The sequence below is a fragment of the Scyliorhinus torazame genome, chromosome 10, assembly GCF_047496885.1.
Source record: "Scyliorhinus torazame isolate Kashiwa2021f chromosome 10, sScyTor2.1, whole genome shotgun sequence".
Lineage (NCBI taxonomy): Eukaryota > Metazoa > Chordata > Chondrichthyes > Carcharhiniformes > Scyliorhinidae > Scyliorhinus > Scyliorhinus torazame.
In genome coordinates, this window is record NC_092716.1 from 184,369,612 (window position 1) to 184,390,374 (window position 20,763).

At 55.2% G+C, this 20,763-nt stretch overlaps 1 protein-coding gene across 1 annotated transcript; it reads left to right on the forward strand.

The window, feature by feature from the left end:
* The first annotated feature begins 14,064 nt into the window (after window positions 1-14,064).
* LOC140384417 (dispanin subfamily A member 2b-like) lies at window positions 14,065-18,005 on the forward strand. Its single transcript, XM_072466098.1, has 2 exons — window positions 14,065-14,416; window positions 17,302-18,005. Exons 1-2 carry the CDS (start codon window positions 14,216-14,218, stop codon window positions 17,506-17,508), a joined length of 408 nt encoding a protein of 135 aa, XP_072322199.1. The 5' UTR covers window positions 14,065-14,215; the 3' UTR covers window positions 17,509-18,005.
* The last annotated feature ends 2,758 nt before the right edge of the window (window positions 18,006-20,763 follow it).

The following is a 20,763-nucleotide window of genomic DNA, read 5'->3' on the forward strand; positions in this document are numbered from 1 at the left end:
GAATTTGGGGGAGGGTTTATTCCCTGTGTCTGGAATTTGGGGGAGGGTGTATTCCCTGTGTCTGGAATTTGGGGGAGGGTGTATTCCCTGTGTCTGGTGTTGGGTGAGGGTGTATTCCCTGTGTCTGTGGTTCTGGAGGGTGTATTCCCTGTGTCTGGGGTTGGGGGGAGGGTGTAATCCCTGTGTCTGGGGTTGGGGGGAGCGTGTATTCCCTGTGTCTGGTGTTGGGGGTGGGTGTATTCCCTGTGTCTGGGGTTGGGGGAAGGTGTATTCCCTGTGTCTGGGGTTGGGGGAAGGTGTATTCCCTGTGTCTGGGGTTGGGGGGGAAGGTGTATTCCCTGTGTCTGGGGTTGGGGGAAAGGCGTATTCCCTGTGTCTGGTGCTGGGGGTGTATTCCCTGTGTCTGGTGTTGTGGGGGTGTATACCCTGTGTCTGGAGTAGGGGGGAGGGTGTATTCCCTGTGTCTGAGTTTGGGGGGAGGGTGTATTCCCTGTGTCTGAGTTTGGGGGGAGGGTGCATTCTCTGTGTCTGGTGTTGAGGGAGGGTGTATTCCCTGTGTCTGTGGTTCTGGAGGGTGTATTCCCTGTGTCTGGTGTTGGGGGTGGGTGTATTACCTGTGTCTGGGGTTGTGGGGAAGGCGTATTCCCTGTGTCTGGGGCTGGGGGAGGTTGTATTCCCTGTGTCTGGAGTTGTAGGGGTGTATTCCCTCTGTCTGGAGTAGGGGGGAGGGTGTATTCGCTGTGTCTGGGGTTGGGGGGTGTATTCCCTGTGTCTGGAGTTCGGGGAGGGTGTATTCCCTGTGTCTGGGGTTAGGGGTGGGTGTATTCCCTGTGTCTGGAGTTTGGGGGAGGGTGTATTCCCTGTGTCTGGAGTTTGGGGGAGGGTGTATTCCCTGTGTCTGGGGTTGGGGGAGGGTGTATTCCCTGTGTCTGGGGTTGGGGGGAGAGTGTATTTCCTGTGTCTGGAGTTGGGGTGAGGATGTATTCCCTGTGTCTTTGGTTCTGGAGGGTGTATTCCCTGTGTCTGGGGTTGGGGAGAGGGAGTATTCTCTGTGTCTGGGGTTGGGGGAGGGTGTATTCCCTGTGTCAGGGATTGGGGGGAGCGTGTATTCCCTGTGTCTGGTATTGGGGGTGGGTGTATTCCCTGTGTCTGGGGTTGGGGGTTGGGTGTATTTCCTGTGCCTTGGGTTGGTGGGAGGGTGTATACCCTGTGTCTGGGGTTGGGGGGAGGGTGTATTCCCTGTGTCTTCGGTTGGGGAGGGTGTATTCCCTGTGTCTGGTGTTGGGGAAAGGTGTATTCCCGGAGTCTGGGGTTGGGGGGGAGGGTGTATTCCCTGTGTCTGGGGTTGGGGGAACGCGTATTCCCTGTGTCTGGGGCTGGGGGAGGGTGTATTCCCTGTGTCTGGAGTAGGGGGAGGGTGTATTCCCTGTGTCTGGTGTTGGGGGTGGGTGTATTCCCTGTGTCTGGGGTTGTGGGGAAGGCGTATTCCCTGTGTCTGGGGCTGGGGGAGGGTGTATTCCCTGTGTCTGGGGTTGTAGGGGTGTATTCCCTCTGTCTGGAGTAGTGGGAGGGTGTATTCCCTGTGCCTGGAGTTGGGGGAGGGTGTATTCCTTGTGTCTGGGGTTGGGGGGGATGGTGTATTCCGTGTGTCTGGGGTTGGGGGGTGAGTGTATTCCCTGTGTCTGGAGTTGGGGTGAGCGTGTATTCCGTGTGTCTGGTGTTGGGGGTGGGTGTATTCCCTGTGTCTGGGGTTGGGGGGTGGGTGTATTTCCTGTGTCTGGGGTTGGTGGGAGGGTGTATACCCTGTGTGTGGGGTTGGGGGGAGGGTGTATTCCCTGTGTCTTCGGTTGGGGGCGGGTGTATTCCCTTTGTCTGGGATTAGGGGAGGGATTATTCCCTGTGTCTGGGGATGGGGGAGGGTGTATTCCCTGTGTCTGGGATTGGGGGGGAAGGCATATTCCCTGTGTCTGGGGTTGGGGGGAGGGTGTATTCCCTGTGTCTGGGGTTGGGGGAGGGTGTATTTCCTGTGTCTGTGGTTGGGTGAGGGTGTATTCCCTGTGTCTGTGGTTCTGTAGGGTGTATTTTCCTGTGTCTGGGGTTGGAGAGGGTGTATTCCCTGTGTCTGGTGTTGGGGGAGGGTGTATTCCCTGTGTCTGGTGTTGGGGGAGGGTGTATTCCCTGTGTCTCTGGTTCTGGAGGGTGTATTCCCTGTGTCTGGGTTTGGGGGGAGGGTGTAATCCCTGTGTCTGGGGTTGGGGGGAGGGTGTATTCCCTGTGTCTGGGGTTGAGGGGAGAGTGTATTGCCTGGGGTTGGGGGAGGGTGTATTCCCTGTGTCTGGGATTGGGGTGAGCGTGTATTCCCTGTGTCTGGTGTTGGGGGTGGGTGTATTGCCTGTGTCTGGGGTTGGGGGGAGGGTGTATTCCCTGTGTCTGGGGTTGAGGGGAGGGTGTATTCCCTGTGTCTGGGGTAGGGGGAGGGTGTATTCCCTGTGTCTGTGGTTCTGGAGGGTGTATTCCCTGTGTCTGGGGTTGGGGGAGGGTGTATTCCCTGTGTCTGGGGTTGGGGGGGGCGAGGGTGTGTTCCCTGTGTCTGGAATTTGGGGGAGGGTGTATTCCCTGTGTCTGGAGTTTGGGGGAGGGTGTATTCCCTGTGTCTGGGGTTGGGGGAGGGTGTATTCCCTGTGTCTGGTGTTGGGTGAGGGTGTATTCCCTGTGTCTGTGGTTCTGTAGGGTGTATTCCCTGTGTCTGGGGTTGGGGGGGAGGGTGTAATCCCTGTGTCTGGGAATGGGGTGAGCGTGTATTCCCTGTGTCTGTGTTTGGGGGAGGGGTCTGTTCCCTGGGTCTGGGGTTGGGGGAGGGTGTATTCACTGTGCCTGGAGCTAGGGGAGGGATTATTCCCTGTGTCTGGGGTTGGGGGAGGGTGTATTCCCTGTGAATGGGGTTGGGGGGGGGTGTAATCCCTGTGTCTGGGGTTGGGGGTGGGGGTATTCCCTGTGTCTGGGGTTGGGGGGTGGGTGTATTTCCTGTGTCTGGGGTTGGTGGGAGGGTGTATACCCTGTGTCTGGGGTTGGGGGGCGGGTGTATTCCCTGTGTCTGGGATTGGGGGAGGGGTCTATTCTCTGGGTCTGGGGTTGGGGGAGGGTGTATTCCCTGTGAATGGGGTTGGGGGGGGGTGTAATCCCTGTGTCTGGGGTTGGGGGTGGGTGTATTCCCTGTGTCTGGGGTTGGGGGAGGGTGTATTCACTGTGTCTGGGGTTAGGGGAGGGATTATTCCCTGTGTCTGGGGTTGGGGGAGGGTGTACTCCATGTGTGTGGGGTTGGGGGGAGGGTATATTCCCTGCGTCTGGGGTTGGGCAAAAGGTGTATTCCCTGCGACTGGGGTTGGGGGAGGGTGTGTTCCCTGTGTCTGGGATTGGGGGAAGGTGTATTCCCTGTGTCTGGGGCTGGGGGAGGGTGTATTCCCTGTGTCTGGTGTTTTGGGGGTGTATTCCCTGTTTCTGGAGTAGGGGGGAGTGTGTATACCCTGTGTCTGGAGTTTGGGGGAGGGTGTATTCCCTGTGTCTGTGGTTGGGGGAGGGTGTATTCCCTGTGTCTGTGGTTCTGGAGGGTGTAATCCCTGTGTCTGGGTTTGGGGGGAGGGTGTAATCCCTGTGTCTGGGGTTGGGGGGAGGGTGTATTCCCTGTGTCTGGGGTTGGGGGGAGAGTGTATTGCCTGAGTCTGGGGTTGGTGGAGGGTGTATTCCCTGTGTCTGGGATTGGGGTGAGCGTGTATTCCCTGTGTCTGGTGTTGGGGGTGGGTGTATTCCCTGTGTCTGGGGTTGGGGGGTGGGTGTATTTCCTGTGTCTGGGGTTGGGGGGAGGGTGTATTCCCTGTGTCTGGGGTTGGGGGGAGGGTGTATTCCCTGTGTCTGGGGTTGGGGGGAGGGTGTACTCCCTGTGTCTGGGGTTGGGGGGAGGGTGTATTCCCTGTGTCTGGGGTTGGGGGGAGGGTGTACTCCCTGTGTCTGGGGTTGGGGGGAGAGTGTATTCCCTGTGTCTGGGGTTGGGAGAGGGTGTATTCCCTGTGTCTGGGGTTGGGAGAGGGTGTATTCCCTGTGTCTGGGGTTGGGAGAGGGTGTATTCACTGTGTCTGGGGTGGGGGATGTATTTCCTGTGTCTGGGGTTAGAGGAATGTGTATTTCCTGTGTCTGGGGTCGGGGAGGGGTGTATTCTCTGTGTCTGGGGTTGGGGGAGTGTGTATTCCCTGTATCTGGGGTTGGGGGGAGGGTGTATTTCCTGTGTCTGGGGTTGGGGGTGGGTGCATTTCCTGTGTCTGGGGTTGGGGGGGTGGGTGTATTTCCTGTGTCTGGGGTTGGGGGGGTGGGTGTATTTCCTGTGTCTGGGGTTGAGGGGAGGGTGTATTCCCTGTGTCTGGGGTTGGGGGGAGGGTGTATTCCCTGTGTCTGGGGTTGGGGGGTGGGTGTATTTCCTGTGTCTGGGGTTGGGGGGAGGGTGTATTCCCTGTGTCTGGGGTTGGGGGGAGGGTGTATTCCCTGTGTCTGGGGTTGGGGGGAGGGTGTACTCCCTGTGTCTGGGGTTGGGGGGAGGGTGTATTCCCTGTGTCTGGGGTTGGGGGGAGGGTGTACTCCCTGTGTCTGGGGTTGGGGGGAGAGTGTATTCCCTGTGTCTGGGGTTGGGAGAGGGTGTATTCCCTGTGTCTGGGGTTGGGAGAGGGTGTATTCCCTGTGTCTGGGGTTGGGAGAGGGTGTATTCACTGTGTCTGGGGTGGGGGATGTATTTCCTGTGTCTGGGGTTAGAGGAATGTGTATTTCCTGTGTCTGGGGTCGGGGAGGGGTGTATTCTCTGTGTCTGGGGTTGGGGGAGTGTGTATTCCCTGTATCTGGGGTTGGGGGGAGGGTGTATTTCCTGTGTCTGGGGTTGGGGGTGGGTGCATTTCCTGTGTCTGGGGTTGGGGGGGTGGGTGTATTTCCTGTGTCTGGGGTTGGGGGGGTGGGTGTATTTCCTGTGTCTGGGGTTGAGGGGAGGGTGTATTCCCTGTGTCTGGGGTTGGGGGGAGGGTGTATTCCCTGTGTCTGGGATTGGGGTGAGCGTGCATTCCCTGTGTCTGGTGTTGGGGGTGGGTGTATTCCCTGTGTCTGTGGTTATGGAGGGTGTATTCCCTGTGTCTGGGGTTGGGGGAGGGTGTATTCCCTGTGTCTGTGGTTATGGAGGGTGTATTCCCTGTGTCTGGTATTGAGGGAGGGTGTATTCCCTGTGTCTGTGGTTCTGGAGGGTGTATTCCCTGTGTCTGGGGTTGGGGGAGGGTGTATTCCCTGTGTCTGGGGTTGGGGGGGCGAGGGTGTGTTCCCTGTGTCTGGAATTTGGGGGAGGGTGTATTCCCTGTGTCTGGAGTTTGGGGGAGGGTGTATTCCCTGTGTCTGTGGTTGTGGGGAGGGTGTATTCCCTGTGTCTGGGGTTGGGGGAGGGTGCACTCTCTGTGTCTGGTCTTGAGGGAGGGTGTATTCCCTGTGTCTGTGGTTCTGGATGGTGTATTCCCTGTGTCTGGGGTTGGGGGAGGGTGTATTCCCTGTGTCTGGGGTTGGGGGGGCGAGGGTGTGTTCCCTGTGTCTGGAATTTGGGGGAGGGTGTATTCCCTGTGTCTGGAGTTTGGGGGAGGGTGTATTCCCTGTGTCTGTGGTTCTGGAGGGTGTATTCCCTGTGTCTGGGGTTGGGGGGGGAGCGTGTATTCCCTGTGTCTGTGGTTGGGGGAGGGGTCTGTTCCCTGGGTCTGGGGTTGGGGGAGGGTGTATTCACTGTGCCTGGAGCAAGGGGAGGGATTATTCCCTGTGTCTGGGGTTGGGGGAGGGTGTATTCCCTGTGAATGGGGTTGCGGGGGGGGGGGGGTGTAATCCCTGTGTCTGGGGTTGGGGGTGGGTGTATTCCCTGTGTCTGGGGTTGGGGGGTGGGTGTATTTCCTGTGTCTGGGGTTGGGGGTGGGTGTATTTCCTGTGTCTGGGGTTGGGGGGTGGGTGTATTTCCTGTGTCTGGGGTTGGTGGGAGGGTGTCTACCCTGTGTCTGGGGTTGGTGGGAGGGAGTATACCCTGTGTCTGGGGTTGGTGGGAGGGTGTATACCCTGTGTCTGGGGTTGGTGGGAGGGTGTATACCCTGTGTCAGGGGTTGGGGGGAGGGTGTATTCCCTGTGTCTTCAGTTGGGGGCGGGTGTATTCCCTGTGTCTGGGATTGGGGGAGGGGTCTATTCTCTGGGTCTGTGGTTGGGGGAGGGTGTATTCCCTGTGAATGGGGTTGGGGGGAGGGTATATTCCCTGTGTCTGGGGTTGGGGGAGGGGTCTATTCCCTGTGTCTGGGGTTGGGGGAGGGTGTACTCCCTGTGTATGAGGTTGGGGGGAGGGTATATTCCCTGCGTCTGGGGTTGGGGAAAAGGTGTATTCCCTGCGACTGGGGTTGGAGGGGGTGTGTGTTCCCTGTGTCTGGGATTGGGGGAAGGTGTATTCCCTGTGTCTGGGGTTGGGGGGAGGGTGTATTCCTTGTGTCCGGGGTTGGGGGGATTGTGTATACCCTCTGTCCGGGGTTGGGGGGAGGGTGTATTCCCTGTGTCTGAGGTTGGGGTCAAGGTGTATTCCGTGTCTGGGGTTGGGGGAGGGTGTATTCCCTGTGTCTGGGGTTGGGGGGGAGTGTGTATTCCGTGTGTCTGGAATTTGGGGGAGGGTGTATTCCCTGTGTCTGGAGTTTGGGGGAGGGTGTATTCCCTGTGTCTGGTGTTGGGGGGTGGGTGTATTTACTGTGTCTGGGGTTGGATGAGGGTGTATTCCCTGTGTCTGGGGTTGGGGGAGGGTGCATTCAGTGTGTCTGGAGTTAGGGGAGGGATTATTCCCTGTGTCTGGGGTTGGGGGAGGGTGTATTCCCTGTGTATGGGGTTGGGGGGGTGTATTTCCTGTGTCTGGGTTTGGGGGTAGGGTATATTCCCTGTGTCTGGGGTTGGGGAAAAGGTGTATTCCCTGTGACTGGGGTTGGGGGAGTGTGTGTTCCCTGTGTCTGGGATTGGGGGAGGGTGTATTCCCTGTGTCTGGGGTTGGGGGGAGAGTGTATTCCCTGTGTCTGGAGTTGGGGGGGACGGTGTATTCCCTGTGTCTGGGGTTAGGGGAGGGTGTATTCCCTGTGTCTGGGGTTGGGGGGGCGGAGGGTGTATACCCTGTGTCTGGGGTTGGGGGGAGAGTGTATTCCCTGTGTCTGGGGTTGGGGGAGAGTGTATTCCCTGTGTCTGGGGTTGGGGGAGGGTGTACTCCCTGTGTCTGTGGTTCTGGAGGGTGTATTCCCTGTGTCTGGGGTTTGGGCGAGGGTATATTCCCTGCGTCTGGGGTTGGGGAAAAGGTGTATTCCCTGCGACTGGGGTTGGGGGAGGGTGTACTCCCTGTGTCTGGGGCTGGGGGAGGGTGTGTTCCCTGTGTCTGGGATTGGGGGAAGGCGTACTCCCTGTGTCTGGGGTTGGGGTGGGGAAGGCGTATTCCCTGTCTCTGGGGCTGGGGGAGGGTGTATTCCCTGTGTCTGGTGTTTTGGGGGTGTATTCCCTGTGTCTGGAGTAGGGGGCAGTGTGTATACCCTGTGTCTGGAGTTTGGGGGAGGGTGTATTCCCTGTGTCTGGAGTTTGGGGGAGGGTGTATTCCCTGTGTCTGTGTTTGGGGGAGGGTGTATTCCCTGTGTCTCTGGTTCTGGAGGGTGTAATCCCTGTGTCTGGGTTTGGGGGGAGGGTGTAATCCCTGTGTCTGGGGTTGGGGGGAGCGTGTATTCCCTGTGTCTGGGGTTGGGGGGAGAGTGTATTGCCTGAGTCTGGGGTTGGGGGAGGGTGTATTCCCTGTGTCTGGGATTGGGGTGAGCGTGTATTCCCTGTGTCTGGTGTTGGGGGTGGGTGTATTCCCTGTGTCTGGGGTTGGGGGGTGGGTGTATTTCCTGTGTCTGGGGTTGAGGGGAGGGTGTATACCCTGTGTCTGGGGTTGGGTGGAGGGTGTATTCCCTGTGTCTGGGGTTGGGGGAGGGTGTATTCCCTGTGTCTGGGGTTGGGGGGAGGGTGTATTCCCTGTGTCTGGGGTTGGGGGGAGGGTGTATTCCCTGTGTCTGGGGTTGGGGGGAGAGTGTATTCCCTGTGTCTGGCGTTCGGGGAGGGAGTATTCCCTGTGTCTGGGGTTGGGAGAGGGTGTATTCCCTGTGTCTGGGGTGGGGGATGTATTTCCTGTGTCTGGGGTTAGGGGAATGTGTATTTCCTGTGTCTGGGGTCGGGGAGGGGTGTATTCTCTGTGTCTGGGGTTGGGGGAGTGTGTATTCCCTGTATCTGGGGTTGGGGGGAGGGTGTATTTCCTGTGTCTGGGGTTGGGGGAAGGGTGTATTTCCTGTGTCAGGGGTTGGGGGGAGGGTGCATTTCCTGTGTCTGGAGTTGGGGGGGGGTGGGTGTATTTCCTGTGTCTGGGGTTGAGGGGAAGGTGTATTCCCTGTGTCTGGGATTGGGGTGGGCGTGTATTCCCTGTGTCTGGTGTTGGGGGTGGGTGTATTCCCTGTGTCTGGGGTTGGGGGGAGGGTGTATTCCCTGTGTCTGGGGTAGGGGGAGGGAGCATTCTCTGTGTCTGGTATTGAGGGAGGGTGTATTCCCTGTGTCTGTGGTTCTGGAGGGTGTATTCCCTGTGTCTGGGGTTGGGGGAGGGTGTATTTCCTGTGTCTGGGGTTGGGGGGGGGCGAGGGTGTGTTCCCTGTGTCTGGAATTTGGGGGAGGGTGTATTCCCTGTGTCTGGAGTTTGGGGGAGGGTGTATTCCCTGTGTCTGGGGTTGGGGGAGGGTGTATTCCCTGTGTCTGGTGTTGGGTGAGGGTGTATTCCCTGTGTCTGTGGTTCTGTAGGGTGTATTTTCCTGTGCCTGGTGTTGGGGAGGGTGTATTCCCTGTGTCTCGTGTTGGGGGAGGGTGTATTCCCTGTGTCTGTGGTTCTGGAGGGTGTATTCCCTGTGTCTGGGGTTGGGGGGGAGCGTGTATTCCCTGTGTCTGTGGTTGGGGGAGGGGTCTGTTCCCTGGGTCTGGGGTTGGGGGAGGGTGTATTCGCTGTGAATGCGGTTGCGGGGGGGGGGTGTAATCCCTGTGTCTGGGGTTGGGGGTGGGTGTATTCCCTGTGTCTGGGGTTGGGGGGTGGGTGTATTTCCTGTGTCTGGGGTTGGGGGGTGGGTGTATTTCCTGTGTCTGGGGTTGGGGGGTGGGTGTATTTCCTGTGTCTGGGGTTGGGGGGAGGGTGTATACCCTGTGTCTGGGGTTGGGGGGAGGGTGTATTCCCTGTGTCTCCAGTTGGGGGCGGGTGTATTCCCTGTGTCTGGGATTGGGGGAGGGGTCTATTCTCTGGGTCTGGGGTTGGGGGAGGGTGTATTCCCTGTGAATGGGGTTGGGGGGAGGGTATATTCCCTGTGTCTGGGGTTGGGGGAGGGGTCTATTCCCTGTGTCTGGGGTTGGGGGAGGGTGTACTCCCTGTGTATGGGGTTGGGGGGAGGGTATATTCCCTGCGTCTGGAGTTGGGGAAAAGGTGTATTCCCTGCGACTGGGGTTGGGGGGGTGTGTGTTCCCTGTGTCTGGGATTGGGGGAAGGTGTATTCCCTGTGTCTGGAGTTGGGCGGGGGGAGGGTGTATTCCCTGTGTCTGAGGTTGGGGGGAGGGTGTATTCCTTGTGTCCGGGGTTGGGGGGATTGTGTATACCCTCTGTCCGGGGTTGGGGGGAGGGTGTATTCCCTGTGTCTGAGGTTGGGGTCAGGGTGTATTCCGTGTCTGGGGTTGGGGGAGGGTGTATTCCCTGTGTCTGGGGTTGGGGGGTGGGTGTATTTACTGTGTCTGGGGTTGGATGAGGGTGTATTCCCTGTGTCTGGGGTTGGGGGAGGGTGCATTCACTGTGTCTGGAGTTAGGGGAGGGATTATTCCCTGTGTCTGGGGTTGGGGGGGTGTATTTCCTGTGTCTGGGTTTGGGGGTAGGGTGTATTCCCTGTGACTGGGGTTGGGGGAGTGTGTGTTCCCTGTGTCTGGGATTGGGGGAGGGTGTATTCCCTGTGTCTGGGGTTGGGGGGAGAGTGTATTCCCTGTGTCTGTGGTTCTGTAGGGTGTATTTTCCTGTGTCTGGTGTTGGGGAGGGTGTATTCCCTGTGTCTCGTGTTGGGGGAGGGTGTATTCCCTGTGTCTGTGGTTCTGGAGGGTGTATTCCCTGTGTCTGGGGTTGGGGGAGGGTGTATTCCCTGTGTCTGGGATTGGGGGGGCGGAGGGTGTATACCCTGTGTCTGGGGTTGGGGGGAGAGTGTATTCCCTGTGTCTGGGGTTGGGGGAGAGTGTATTCCCTGTGTCTGGGGTTGGGGGAGGGTGTACTCCCTGTGTCTGGGGTGGGCGAAATGTGTATTCCCTGTTTTGGGGGTTGGCGGAGGTTGTATTCCCTGTGTCTGGGGTTGGGGGAGGGTGTATTCCCTGTGTCTGTGTTTCTGGAGGGTGTATTCCCTGTGTCTGGGGTTGGGGCGAGGGTGTAATCCCTGTGTCTGGGGTTGGGGGGAGGGTGTATTCCCTGTGTCTGGGGTTGGGGGAGGGTGTATTCCCTGTGTCTGGGATTGGGGGGAGCGTGTATTCGCTGTGTCTGGGGTTGGGGGGAGGGTGTATACCCTGTGTCTGGTGTTGGGGGAGGGTGTATTCCATGTGTCTGTGGTTGGGGGAGGGGTCTATTCCCTGGGTCTGGGATTGGGGGAGGGTGTATTCACTGTGTCTGGGGTTAGGGGAGGGATTATTTCCTGTGTCTGGGTTTGGGAGAGGGTGTATTCCCTGTGTATGGGGTTGGGGGGGTGTATTCCCTGTGTCTGGGGTAGGGGGAGGGTATATTCCCTGTGTCTGGGGTTGGGGGTGGGTGTATTCCCTGTGTCTGAGGTTGGGGGTGGGTGTATTTCCTGTGTCTGGGGTTGAGGGGAGGGTGTATACCCTGTGTCTGGTGTGGGGGGTGGGTGTATTCCCTGTGTCTGAGGTTGGGGGTGGGTGTATTTCCTGTGTCTGGGGTTGAGGGGAGGGTGTATACCCTGTGTCTGGGGTTGGGGGGAGGGTGTATTCCCTGTGTCTGGGGTTGGGGAGGGGTCTATTCCCTCGGTCTGGGGTTGGGGGAGGGTGTATTCCCTGTGTATGTGGTTGGGGGGGTGTATTCCCTGTGTCTGGAGTTGGGGGAGGATGTATTCCCTGTGTCTGGAGTTGGGGGAGGATGTATTCCTTGTGTCTGGGGTTGGGGGAGGGTGTATTCCCTGTGTCTGGGTTTGGGGGCGGGGAGGGTGTATTCCCTGTGTCTGGGGTTGGGGGGGGGGAGAGGGTGTATACCCTGTATCTGGAGTTTGGGGGAGGGTGTATTCCCTGTGTCTGGGGTTGGGGGAGGGTGTATTCCCTGTGATGGAGTTGGGGGGTGGGTGTATTCCCTGTGTCTGGGGTCAGGGGAGGGTGTATTCCCTGTGTCTGGGGTTGGGGGAGAGTGTATTCCCTGTGTCTGGGGTTGGGGGAGAGTGTATTCCCTGTGTCTGGGGTTGGGGGAGGGTGTATTCCCTGTGATGGAGTTGGGGGGTGGGTGTATTCCCTGTGTCTGGGGTCAGGGGAGGGTGTATTCCCTGTGTCTGGGGTTGGGGGAGAGTGTATTCCCTGTGTCTGGGGTTGAGGGAGAGTGTATTCCCTGTGTCTGGGGTGGGCGAAATGTGTATTCCCTGTTTTTGGGGTTGGCGGAGGGTGTATTCCCTGTGTCTGGGGTTGGGGGGTGTATTCCCTGTGTCTGGGGTTGGGGGAGAGTGTATTCCCTGTGTCTGGGGTTGGGGGAGAGTGTATTCCCTGTGTCTGGGGTGGGCGAAATGTGTATTCCCTGTTTTTGGGGTTGGCGGAGGGTGTATTCCCTGTGTCTGGGGTTGGGTGAGGGTGTATTCCCTGTGTCTGTGGTTCTGTAGGGTGTATTGTCCTGTGTCTGGGGTTGGGGTGTATTTCCTGTGTCTGGTGTTGGGGGAGGATGTATTCCCTGTGTCTGTGGTTCTGGTGGGTGTATTGTCCTGTGTCTGGAGTTGGGGAGGGTGTATTCCCTGTGTCTGGTGTTTGGGGAGGGTGTATTCCCTGTGTCTGTGGTTCTGGAGGGTGTATTCCCTGTGTCTGGGGTTGGGGCGAGGGTGTAATCCCTGTGTCTGGGGTTGGGGCGAGGGTGTAATCCCTGTGTCTGGGGTTGGGGGGAGGGTGTATACCCTGTGTCTGGGATTGGGGGGAGGGTGTATTCCCTGTGTCTGTGGTTGGGGGAGGGTGTATTCCCTGGGTCTGGGGTTGGTGGAGGGTGTATTCAGTGTGTCTGGGGTTAGGGGAGGGATTATTCCCTGTGTCTGGGTTTGGGAGAGGGTATATTCCCTGTGTATGGGGTTGGGGGGGGTGTATTCCCTGTGTCTGGGGTAGGGGGGAGGGTATATTCCCTGTGTCTGGGGTTGGGGGGAAGGCGTATTCCCTGTGTCTGGGTCTGGGGGAGGGTGTATTCCCTGTGTCTGGTGTTGTGGGGGTGTATTCCCTGTGTCTGGAGTTGGGGGAGGGTGTATTCCTTGTGTCTGGGGTTAGAGGAGGGTGTATTCCCTGTGTCTGGGGTTGGGGGAGGGTGTATTCCGTGTGTCTGGGGTTAGCGGAGGGTGTATTCCGTGTGTCTGGGGTTGGGGGGAGAGTTTATTCCCTGTGTCTGGAGTTGGGGGGAGGGTGTATTCCCTGTGTCTGTGGTTCTGGAGGGTGTATTCCCTGTGTTTGGGGTTGGGGAAGGTGTATTCCCTGTGTCTGGGGTTGGGGGGAGAGTGTATTCCCTGTGTCTGGGGTTTGGGGAGGGGGTATTCCCTGTGTCTGGGGTTGGGAGAGAGTGTATTCCCTGTGTCTGGGGGTGGTGTATTTCCTGTGTCTGGGGTTAGGGGAGTGTGTATTTCCTGTGTCTGGGGTTGGGGGAGGGGTGTATTCCCTGTGTCTGGGGTTGGGGGGAGAGTGTATTCCCTGTGTCTGGGGTTGGGGGGGTGTATTTCCTGTGGCTGGGTTTGGGGGGATGGTGTATTTACTGTGTGTGAGGTTGGGGGGAGGGTGCATTCTCTGTCTGTTGTTGAGGGAGTGTGTATTCCCTGTGTCTGTGGTCCTGGAGGGTGTATTCCCAGTGTCTGGGGTTGGGGAGGGTGTACTCCCTGTGTCTGGGGTTGGGGGGAGCGTGTATTCCCTGTGTTTGGAGTTGGGGGGAGGGTGTATTCCCTGTGTCTGGGGTTGGGAGAGGGTGTATTTCCTGTGTCTGGGGTTGGGGGAGTGTGTATTTCCTGTGTCTGGGGTTAGGGGAGGATGTATTTCCTGTGTCTGGGGTTGGGCGGATGGTGTATTTCCTGTGTCTGGGTTTAGGGGGAGGGTGTATTTCCTGTGTCTGGGGTTGGGGGGAGGGTGTATTTACTGTGCCTGGGGTTGGGGGGAGGGTGTATACCCTGTGTCTGGGGTTGGGGGAGGGTGTATACCCTGTGTCTGGGGTTGGGGGGAGGGTGTATACCCTGTGTCTGGGGTTGGGGGGAGGGTGTATACCCTGTGTCTGGGGTTGGGGGGAGGGTGTATACCCTGTGTCCGGGGTTGGGGGGAGGGTGTATTCCCTGTGTCTGGGTTTGGGGGGGAGGGTGTATTCCCTGTGTCTGGGGTTGGGGGATGGTGTATTTCCTGTGTCTGGGGTTGGGGGGATGGTGTATTTCCTGTGTCTGGGGTTGGGGGGAGGGTGTATTTCCTGTGTCTGGGGTTGGGGGGAGGGTGTATTTACTGTGCCTGGGGTTGGGGGGAGGGTGTATACCCTGTGTCTGGGGTTGGGGGGAGGGTGTATACCCTGTGTCCGGGGTTGGGGGGAGGGTGTATACCCTGTGTCCGGGGTTGGGGGGAGGGTGTATACCCTGTGTCCGGGGTTGGGGGGGGGGGGAGGGTGTATTCCCTGTGTCTGGGGTTGGGGGGGGGGGGGGGAGTGTATTCCCTGTGTCTGGAGTTGGGGGGATGGTGTGTTCCCTGTGTCTGGGGTTGGGGGAGGATGTATTATCTGTCTCTGGGTCTGTTCCGTCTCTCGGACGATAGCAGACGATCTGTTGGAGGTGGATTCAGTCCCTCGCTCCGCCCTGTTCCATATATTGTCGAATCCAAGTATTTCACCTTCAGTTTCCTCTCCCACTGAGATCTGTTCGAGATGGAGTACAAAGCAGACCATGTGCCAATGAATACCCGAACTTACCCGTACCAGGGGCTGAAAGAGGACGAGCAGTCCACCGTCATTACCGTGGTCCCCAATGCGCCGCCGGTCCGGGACCACCTGCTCTGGTCCATCTTCAACTTCTTCTACATGAATTTCTGCTGCCTGGGATTCGTGGCGCTGGTTTTCTCCGTCAAAGTGAGTGAGGGGCACCGGGAGGGGGTCAGAGACCCCGCGGAGGGGGACAGAGACCCGGGGGGGGGGGGGAGGGAGGGGATGCAGAGACCTCGGGGAGGGAGGGGGTGGCAGAGACCTCGGGGAGGGAGGTGGTGGCAGAGGCCCCGGGGAGAGGGGGGGTGGCAGAGGCCCCGGGGAGAGGGGGGGTGGCAGAGGCCCCGGGGAGAGGGGGGTGGGGGTGGCAGAGGCCCCGGGGAGGGAGGGGGTTGCAGAGGCCCCGGGGAGAGGGGGGGGCAGAGACCCCGGGGAGAGGGGGGTGGGGGTGGCAGAGGCCCCGGGGAGAGGGGGGTGGGGGTGGCAGAGGCCCCGGGGAGAGGGGGGTGGGGGTGGCAGAGGCCCCGGGGAGAGGGGGGTGGGGGTGGCAGAGGCCCCGGGGAGAGGGGGGTGGGGGTGGCAGAGGCCCCGGGGAGAGGGGGGTGGGGGTGGCAGAGGCCCCGGGGAGAGGGGGGTGGGGGTGGCAGAGGCCCCGGGGAGAGGGGGGTGGAGGTGGCAGAGGCCCCGGGGAGAGGGGGGTGGGGGTGGCAGAGGCCCCGGGGAGAGGGGGGGGGCAGAGACCCCGGGGAGAGGGGGGTGCGGGTGGCAGAGGCCCCGGGGAGGGGGGGTGACCGGCCCCGGGGAGGGGGGGAGAGAGGTGGACAGAGGCCCCGAGGGAGGGGATTTGCCCCATGGGCTGATTAAGGTTGAGACTGCGGCTGCATTGCGGGATGTTTGCGCCTTGGTTAGGGCGGGGGGAGAGGGTGCACACAGCCCCGGGGTTTGAGGTGAAGCTGGCCCACATCCTCCAGACGAGGATCCAATGGGCGAGAAGCTGCCGGAGCCCCAGCCTGGCACCCTGGTTGTGCTGGTGATCCGGGGAGGTGGTTTTGATGAGGGGGTGATGTCTGTGTTAATTGCAGCAATTCACTGAGCAATGTTTGCGGTATGTAAATGTTTTGGAGACAATCTTTTGCGCTGAATCGTTCCCAGTGAACTCGGGATTTCTCAAATAATAAGACAAAGGAGCCCATTGGCACTGAGTCTGTGCCAACTGCAGTCCAGTCAGTCCCTCCTTCCCCAGGGCCGCGATTATTCTTTTCTCCCTTCGAGTATTTACCCGTTCCCCTTTTCAAATCAACGATTAGTTTAGTTTTTAAGCAGCACTCCACACGGTAAACAGCATTTTTCGTCACATCACCCCTGCTCTTTTGACTGTTGCGCATTTCCGTTTCCATGACTCGGGAAAGGAAGAGGTTTACATTTGGAGGGTAATTGGAGAGAGTGGGTGTGCCTTTTTGTGTTAATCTGTGAGCAGGGCAACATGAAACCGATCAGGTTTAACCAGATGGGGATGTGTATGTCCGTGTGAGAATATCGCAAATTTGGAGACGGGAGTAGACTTTTCAATAATATTCACCCACCTCAATTTCCCCGTCCCCAAACTACCGCAAACCACTTGGTGCTTAAATAAATGTCAGCCCCTGCCTTGAATATACTCAATGACTGAGCACCCGCAGCCCTCTGGGCTAAAGAATTCCGAACATTGACCGCCCCCCCCCCTCCAATAGCTGACCCTTTCTCCTGAAGGTGTGATGCCATGACCGAGACTCCCTAGCCAAGGCAAGCACCCTTTCATTGTCCACCATGATTCCCTTCAGAATTTTATACATCTCAATGAGGTCACCTCTTATCCTAAACTTGGGAAATATAGGCCTAGTCTGTTGGATCTCCCCTCAGGACAACCATCTCATCCCAGGTCTACTGAAACTTCATTGTGCCCCCACCTAAGTATGCTTCCTATGGTAAGGAAACCAAAGCTGGTCACCATACTCCAGGTGTGACCAAGGCCCTGTATAATTGCAGTAAGATTTTTTTTCTTTATATTCTAATCCCTATGGAGCAAAAGCGACGATAACATTTGCCTTCCAAATTGCTCGCTATAGGTGCATGCAAACCTTCTATGATTCGTGTACTAGAGCACCTAAATCTCTTTAATTGCAAAAATGTATCCAGTTTCTCACCATTCAAAACTTATTCTGCTTTTTCTTTCACTCCTACCAAACTGGATAACTTCAATAATTGCACATTCTGCATCCATCTGTGTGACCTTGCGTTTCTGTGCATAAATGTGTCCAGTCTCCATTTCTAATACATCTCTGTTATACATTCACAATGCTTTAGAACATAGAACATAGAACAATACAGCGCAGTACAGGCCCTTCGGCCCACGATGTTGCACCGAAACATTTCACCTGGGAAAGTAACTTGGAGCTGTCTGAGAAGGTTTCAATCTGAAATTTTAGTAAACCTGAGCTTTTAGTGGTAATGGAAAGGGAAGAGGAGTGGAGCAAACTCCCATTGTGCAGGTTGGAAGTGGAAGTCAAGTTTTCCTGATCTTCTCCAACTTTTGACATTCTACTGACTACAATAACAAAGCAGCATTCTTTCTGAATACTTTCAGATTGATTTTGAAGGATATTAAGGATGAGAAAACAAACCAATCTTTCACTTGAATAAGGGGTTAGAGTAATTAACTAATTACTTTGGTGTTTTGTCTTTGGACAGGCATCATGGACAATTGCTTCTCCAATTTTTTGCCACATTCAACAATATTTTGGAATGGAGTGTGACAAAATACACTTTTACTTGATGATGGAAATTACTGTGTGCAATGGACAAACCTGTTTCTGATTAACAACACAAATTAAACTTGATAATACAAGTCCAACAATGAAAGTGTGCAGTTGCTGGAAGACATCTTGCACAGGCCTTTTCAAAGTTACCAAGAATTCAAGTTTTGAATTGTAGCGTCCAACTAGCAATGAGATTTTCAAGTCTTTTTATATCTATTCACACTTATTTCCTTTCAGTCTAGAGATCGGAAAGTTGTGGGAGATGCAGAAGGAGCTCGACACTATGCATCTACAGCCCGAGCACTCAACATTGCGGCCACAGTCCTGAGCATCCTTGTTCTTGTCATCCTCATTGTGATTATATTCGTTAGCCTGTCTACGGTGATGACATTTATAACGCAGAATGAAGAACAAATGTCTCATTCCATTGGAGGCAGTAATTGAATGAGGCAATGGTGTCACCGGCTCATTGTTCAGGAGCAATTATGTGATAGAACTCTTTTCAATGCCTTGATGCACTCTCAACCTATTGCTTCTTTCTATCTAGAATGTCTATGTAATACAGGCATGTTTAAAATGATCACCTCACCGGGATACAAATTTCTTTTTGTTTAAACTTGGCCAAGGTGTGTGTGATTGTATTAATAAAGCAATTGATAATCTGACGTCGCTTGGAGTTTAATGCCAAGCGTCCTTTGCTCAACTATAAACTATATGTTCCTCTGGACAGTAAGAAAAACCATTGAATAGGTTTATAGGTAAATATGTAGTGAAGTGCTGTTGATTCATGGCAATGATGTACTTTGCTCTGCGAAATAGTAAATCTGAAACTTTAGTCAGTGTCACAGGACTGAAGGTCTATAACATTCTGATACTGCTGTTTGCACTTTGGTGTAGGGGCTTGAATTGGTCTCAATAAATAACTTTGGGATGAAAAAAAATGGACTACGTGTGTTTTTCTTAACTGCCAGAGAGGTTGAGGAGAACCGAAGATGGGTTTTTTCTCCTTTCAAAATTTAGAGTACCCAATTAATTTTTTCCAATTAAGGGACAATTTAACTTGGCCAATCTACCGAGCTTGCACATTTTTGGGTTGTGGGGGTGAAACCCACGCAAACATGGGGAGAATGTGCAAACTCCACACGGACAGTGACCCAGAGCCGGGATCGAATCTGGCACCTCGGCGCTGTGAGGCATCAGTGCTAACCCACTGCGCCACCGTGCTGCCACCTGAAGATGGGTTTTAATGGCTTCCTTCCACTCTGCTCATCAGATGGAGGCTGTTGATTTTATTTTCCTTGAGCCTGCACTTCGTGTGAAATGGTTAAATCTGTAGTTACCACATTTGATGCTGTAAACTGAGAATCCAGAGACTAATTAAAATCAGTAGTCAGTGCAGATGTTAGTGTCCACCAACTGTGTGAGCAATCTGATCACAACCATCTATCTAAACAGCAGAATGCCAAAAGCTGATAGAGGAAAGGGGAAATTGAACACCTAAATGTTTGATAGAAGCATAACTGTAGGACCATCTCCTGAGGATATGATGAGTCAGTCTCATTGCAGCGGAATCAGTTTCTTAGTTTTGTGACCAGAACATGAAATTTCGAAATGTACATGTCATAGATGACTTTTGGTACAGTCAGGCACAAGAGAAATCTGAGTTATAGCCAAGGTGCTAAAGACTGACAAATCATCAACTTGATGATTACTACCCCAGAGATTAAAAGGAAGTACATTAAAAAAATTGTAGATTTTTAGTTATCTCCACTAAATTTAGCAATTGTCTCTTTTAGGTTAGAAGTTTGCAAATGTAACTCATGAAGAAAGCTGAGAAAAAACAGGAAATTATGGAGCTGCTGCTCTACTGTGGGGAAGTTATTGGAAATCTGTAAATAAGGACAAAGTGACTGACCACTTAAAGAAATTTGAACTGAGTGGGCTGATTCTTCCTATCTTGACTCTATTTTTGCTCCCCTTATCCAGACTTCTCCGATGCCCATGTTCCATTAGTAATTGTCTCCATTGCACTATAGATGTCCAGTCATAGCTCCATTCCCTACCATGAAGGCCTGAGGACTTTCTGCTTCTTCCTTGAATACAGACTGCACCAGTCACCGGCCATCATCACACTCATCTCTGAGGCTGAACATGTTCTCACTTCTACAACTTCTCCATCAACGCTACTCTCTCCAAATAAAAGGGGTTGCTACGGGTACCAGCATAGATTCCAGTAAAGACCAGAGAGGGTGTGCAGGTGGTGCCAAACACTGGAGGTTTGGGTAGTAAGCAGGGCAAGATGTTTTAAACAAGAGTTCTCAAAGCCATCCAATTGAACAGCCAGAGCTACTGACGTCTTTGAAAAAAAATTGGAACAATCTTTTTTTTGTGTTAAAGATGGTCTTCCAGCTCAGTTGCTGCTCTGTTGCTTCCAACCCTCAGGCAGATTCATGATTGTGCTTTTTTCAAAGATCGTCACCTAAATGGCAGTAGCAAAAGTGCAGCAACTGTTATGAGAGAACACCCGGTTGGAACATAGTAAATTAATCCCCATAATTCTCGAAGCAATTAGATGCTGTGTGGGGGAGATGGGCGAAGGGGGTAGAAGTTTCGTGGGGATGGGGGTTTGGAGGGGGAGATTAGTGGAAATGGGGGTTTGGAGGAGGCGAGGGCAGGTCGGAGGAAGTGATGGTTAGATGGGGGGAGTTTGGAAGGAGTGGGGAATTTGGGTGGGCTGGTGATGTTGGGTTGGAAAGGGGCCAGAAGGATTTGGGGGGGGATGTTAAGAGTGAGGTGGGGATTGGTTGGGGAGGGGGGGGGGGGGTTGATGGAGTGAAGGTGTCGCTTAGAATTTAGTAGCATAAAATTAAATACTGCACACTTCTCAAAATTCTACTTTGAATTTAAACCAGCGCATAAGTAGCAGTCTGAATTTTTGTTATGCCTGTAGTAGACAATTCTGATCACATGCTGTGTTGATGTACCAGAGGCTTGGGAATGTTGAACCTCGTCAAAATAAAGCAGAAATGATGCAAAACGCAGGGCTGGACACTCCAATGCCCGACGTTAGTATAGGTTATCCACATCTTCCTGCTACCTTAATATGGCGACTGGGGGCTTTTCACGGTGTGGCACCGTCAATATGACGCGAGGCAGGTTGAGGTAATGCCAATTGAAGGCTTTATTAAGCAGAACTTTATCCCCAGCAGCGTGGTTACAGAATGCAACTGCTGAGGGAAATGGAGGGAAAAACTGGGTTCTTATACCGGCATTTCTGGGTGGAGTCCAGTAGGTGGCAGATCCTATCAGGACCTGGCATCCCTCCACCAATAGCCTGTCGACACGTAGTGTACCGTATTACCCCGATTACATACCATCACATTCACCCCTTGTTGAACAAAAAACCCGGCGGGATGGTGGTTCGCATGATGGTAGGGGTTTACAGAGTCAGTACTGTGCCGTAACTTTGAACAAAGCACAAAATTATCGCTTCAACCGGGCCAAACGGGGTCGGCATGATGCCATAACTATAACAAATCACAATAACTGAAAACTGAGCCAACGGGCCAAACAGGATCGGCATGATGCCATAACTATAACAAGACACAATAACTGAAAACGTTGAGAGTTAAAGTGATTCGATGAGCCGGATGGGTGCCCTGGTCGTCCTTTCCGATCGTCCTAGGCGTGGTGGTGATG

Bases quoted from the DNA above. Each gene is read 5' to 3' on its own strand.
- LOC140384417 (XM_072466098.1), top strand. From the start codon at position 14,216: ATGGAGTACAAAGCAGACCATGTGCCAATGAATACCCGAACTTACCCG. The intron at 14,417-17,301 runs GTGAGTGAGGGG...ATTTCCTTTCAG, and splicing joins CGCTGGTTTTCTCCGTCAAA to TCTAGAGATCGGAAAGTTGT.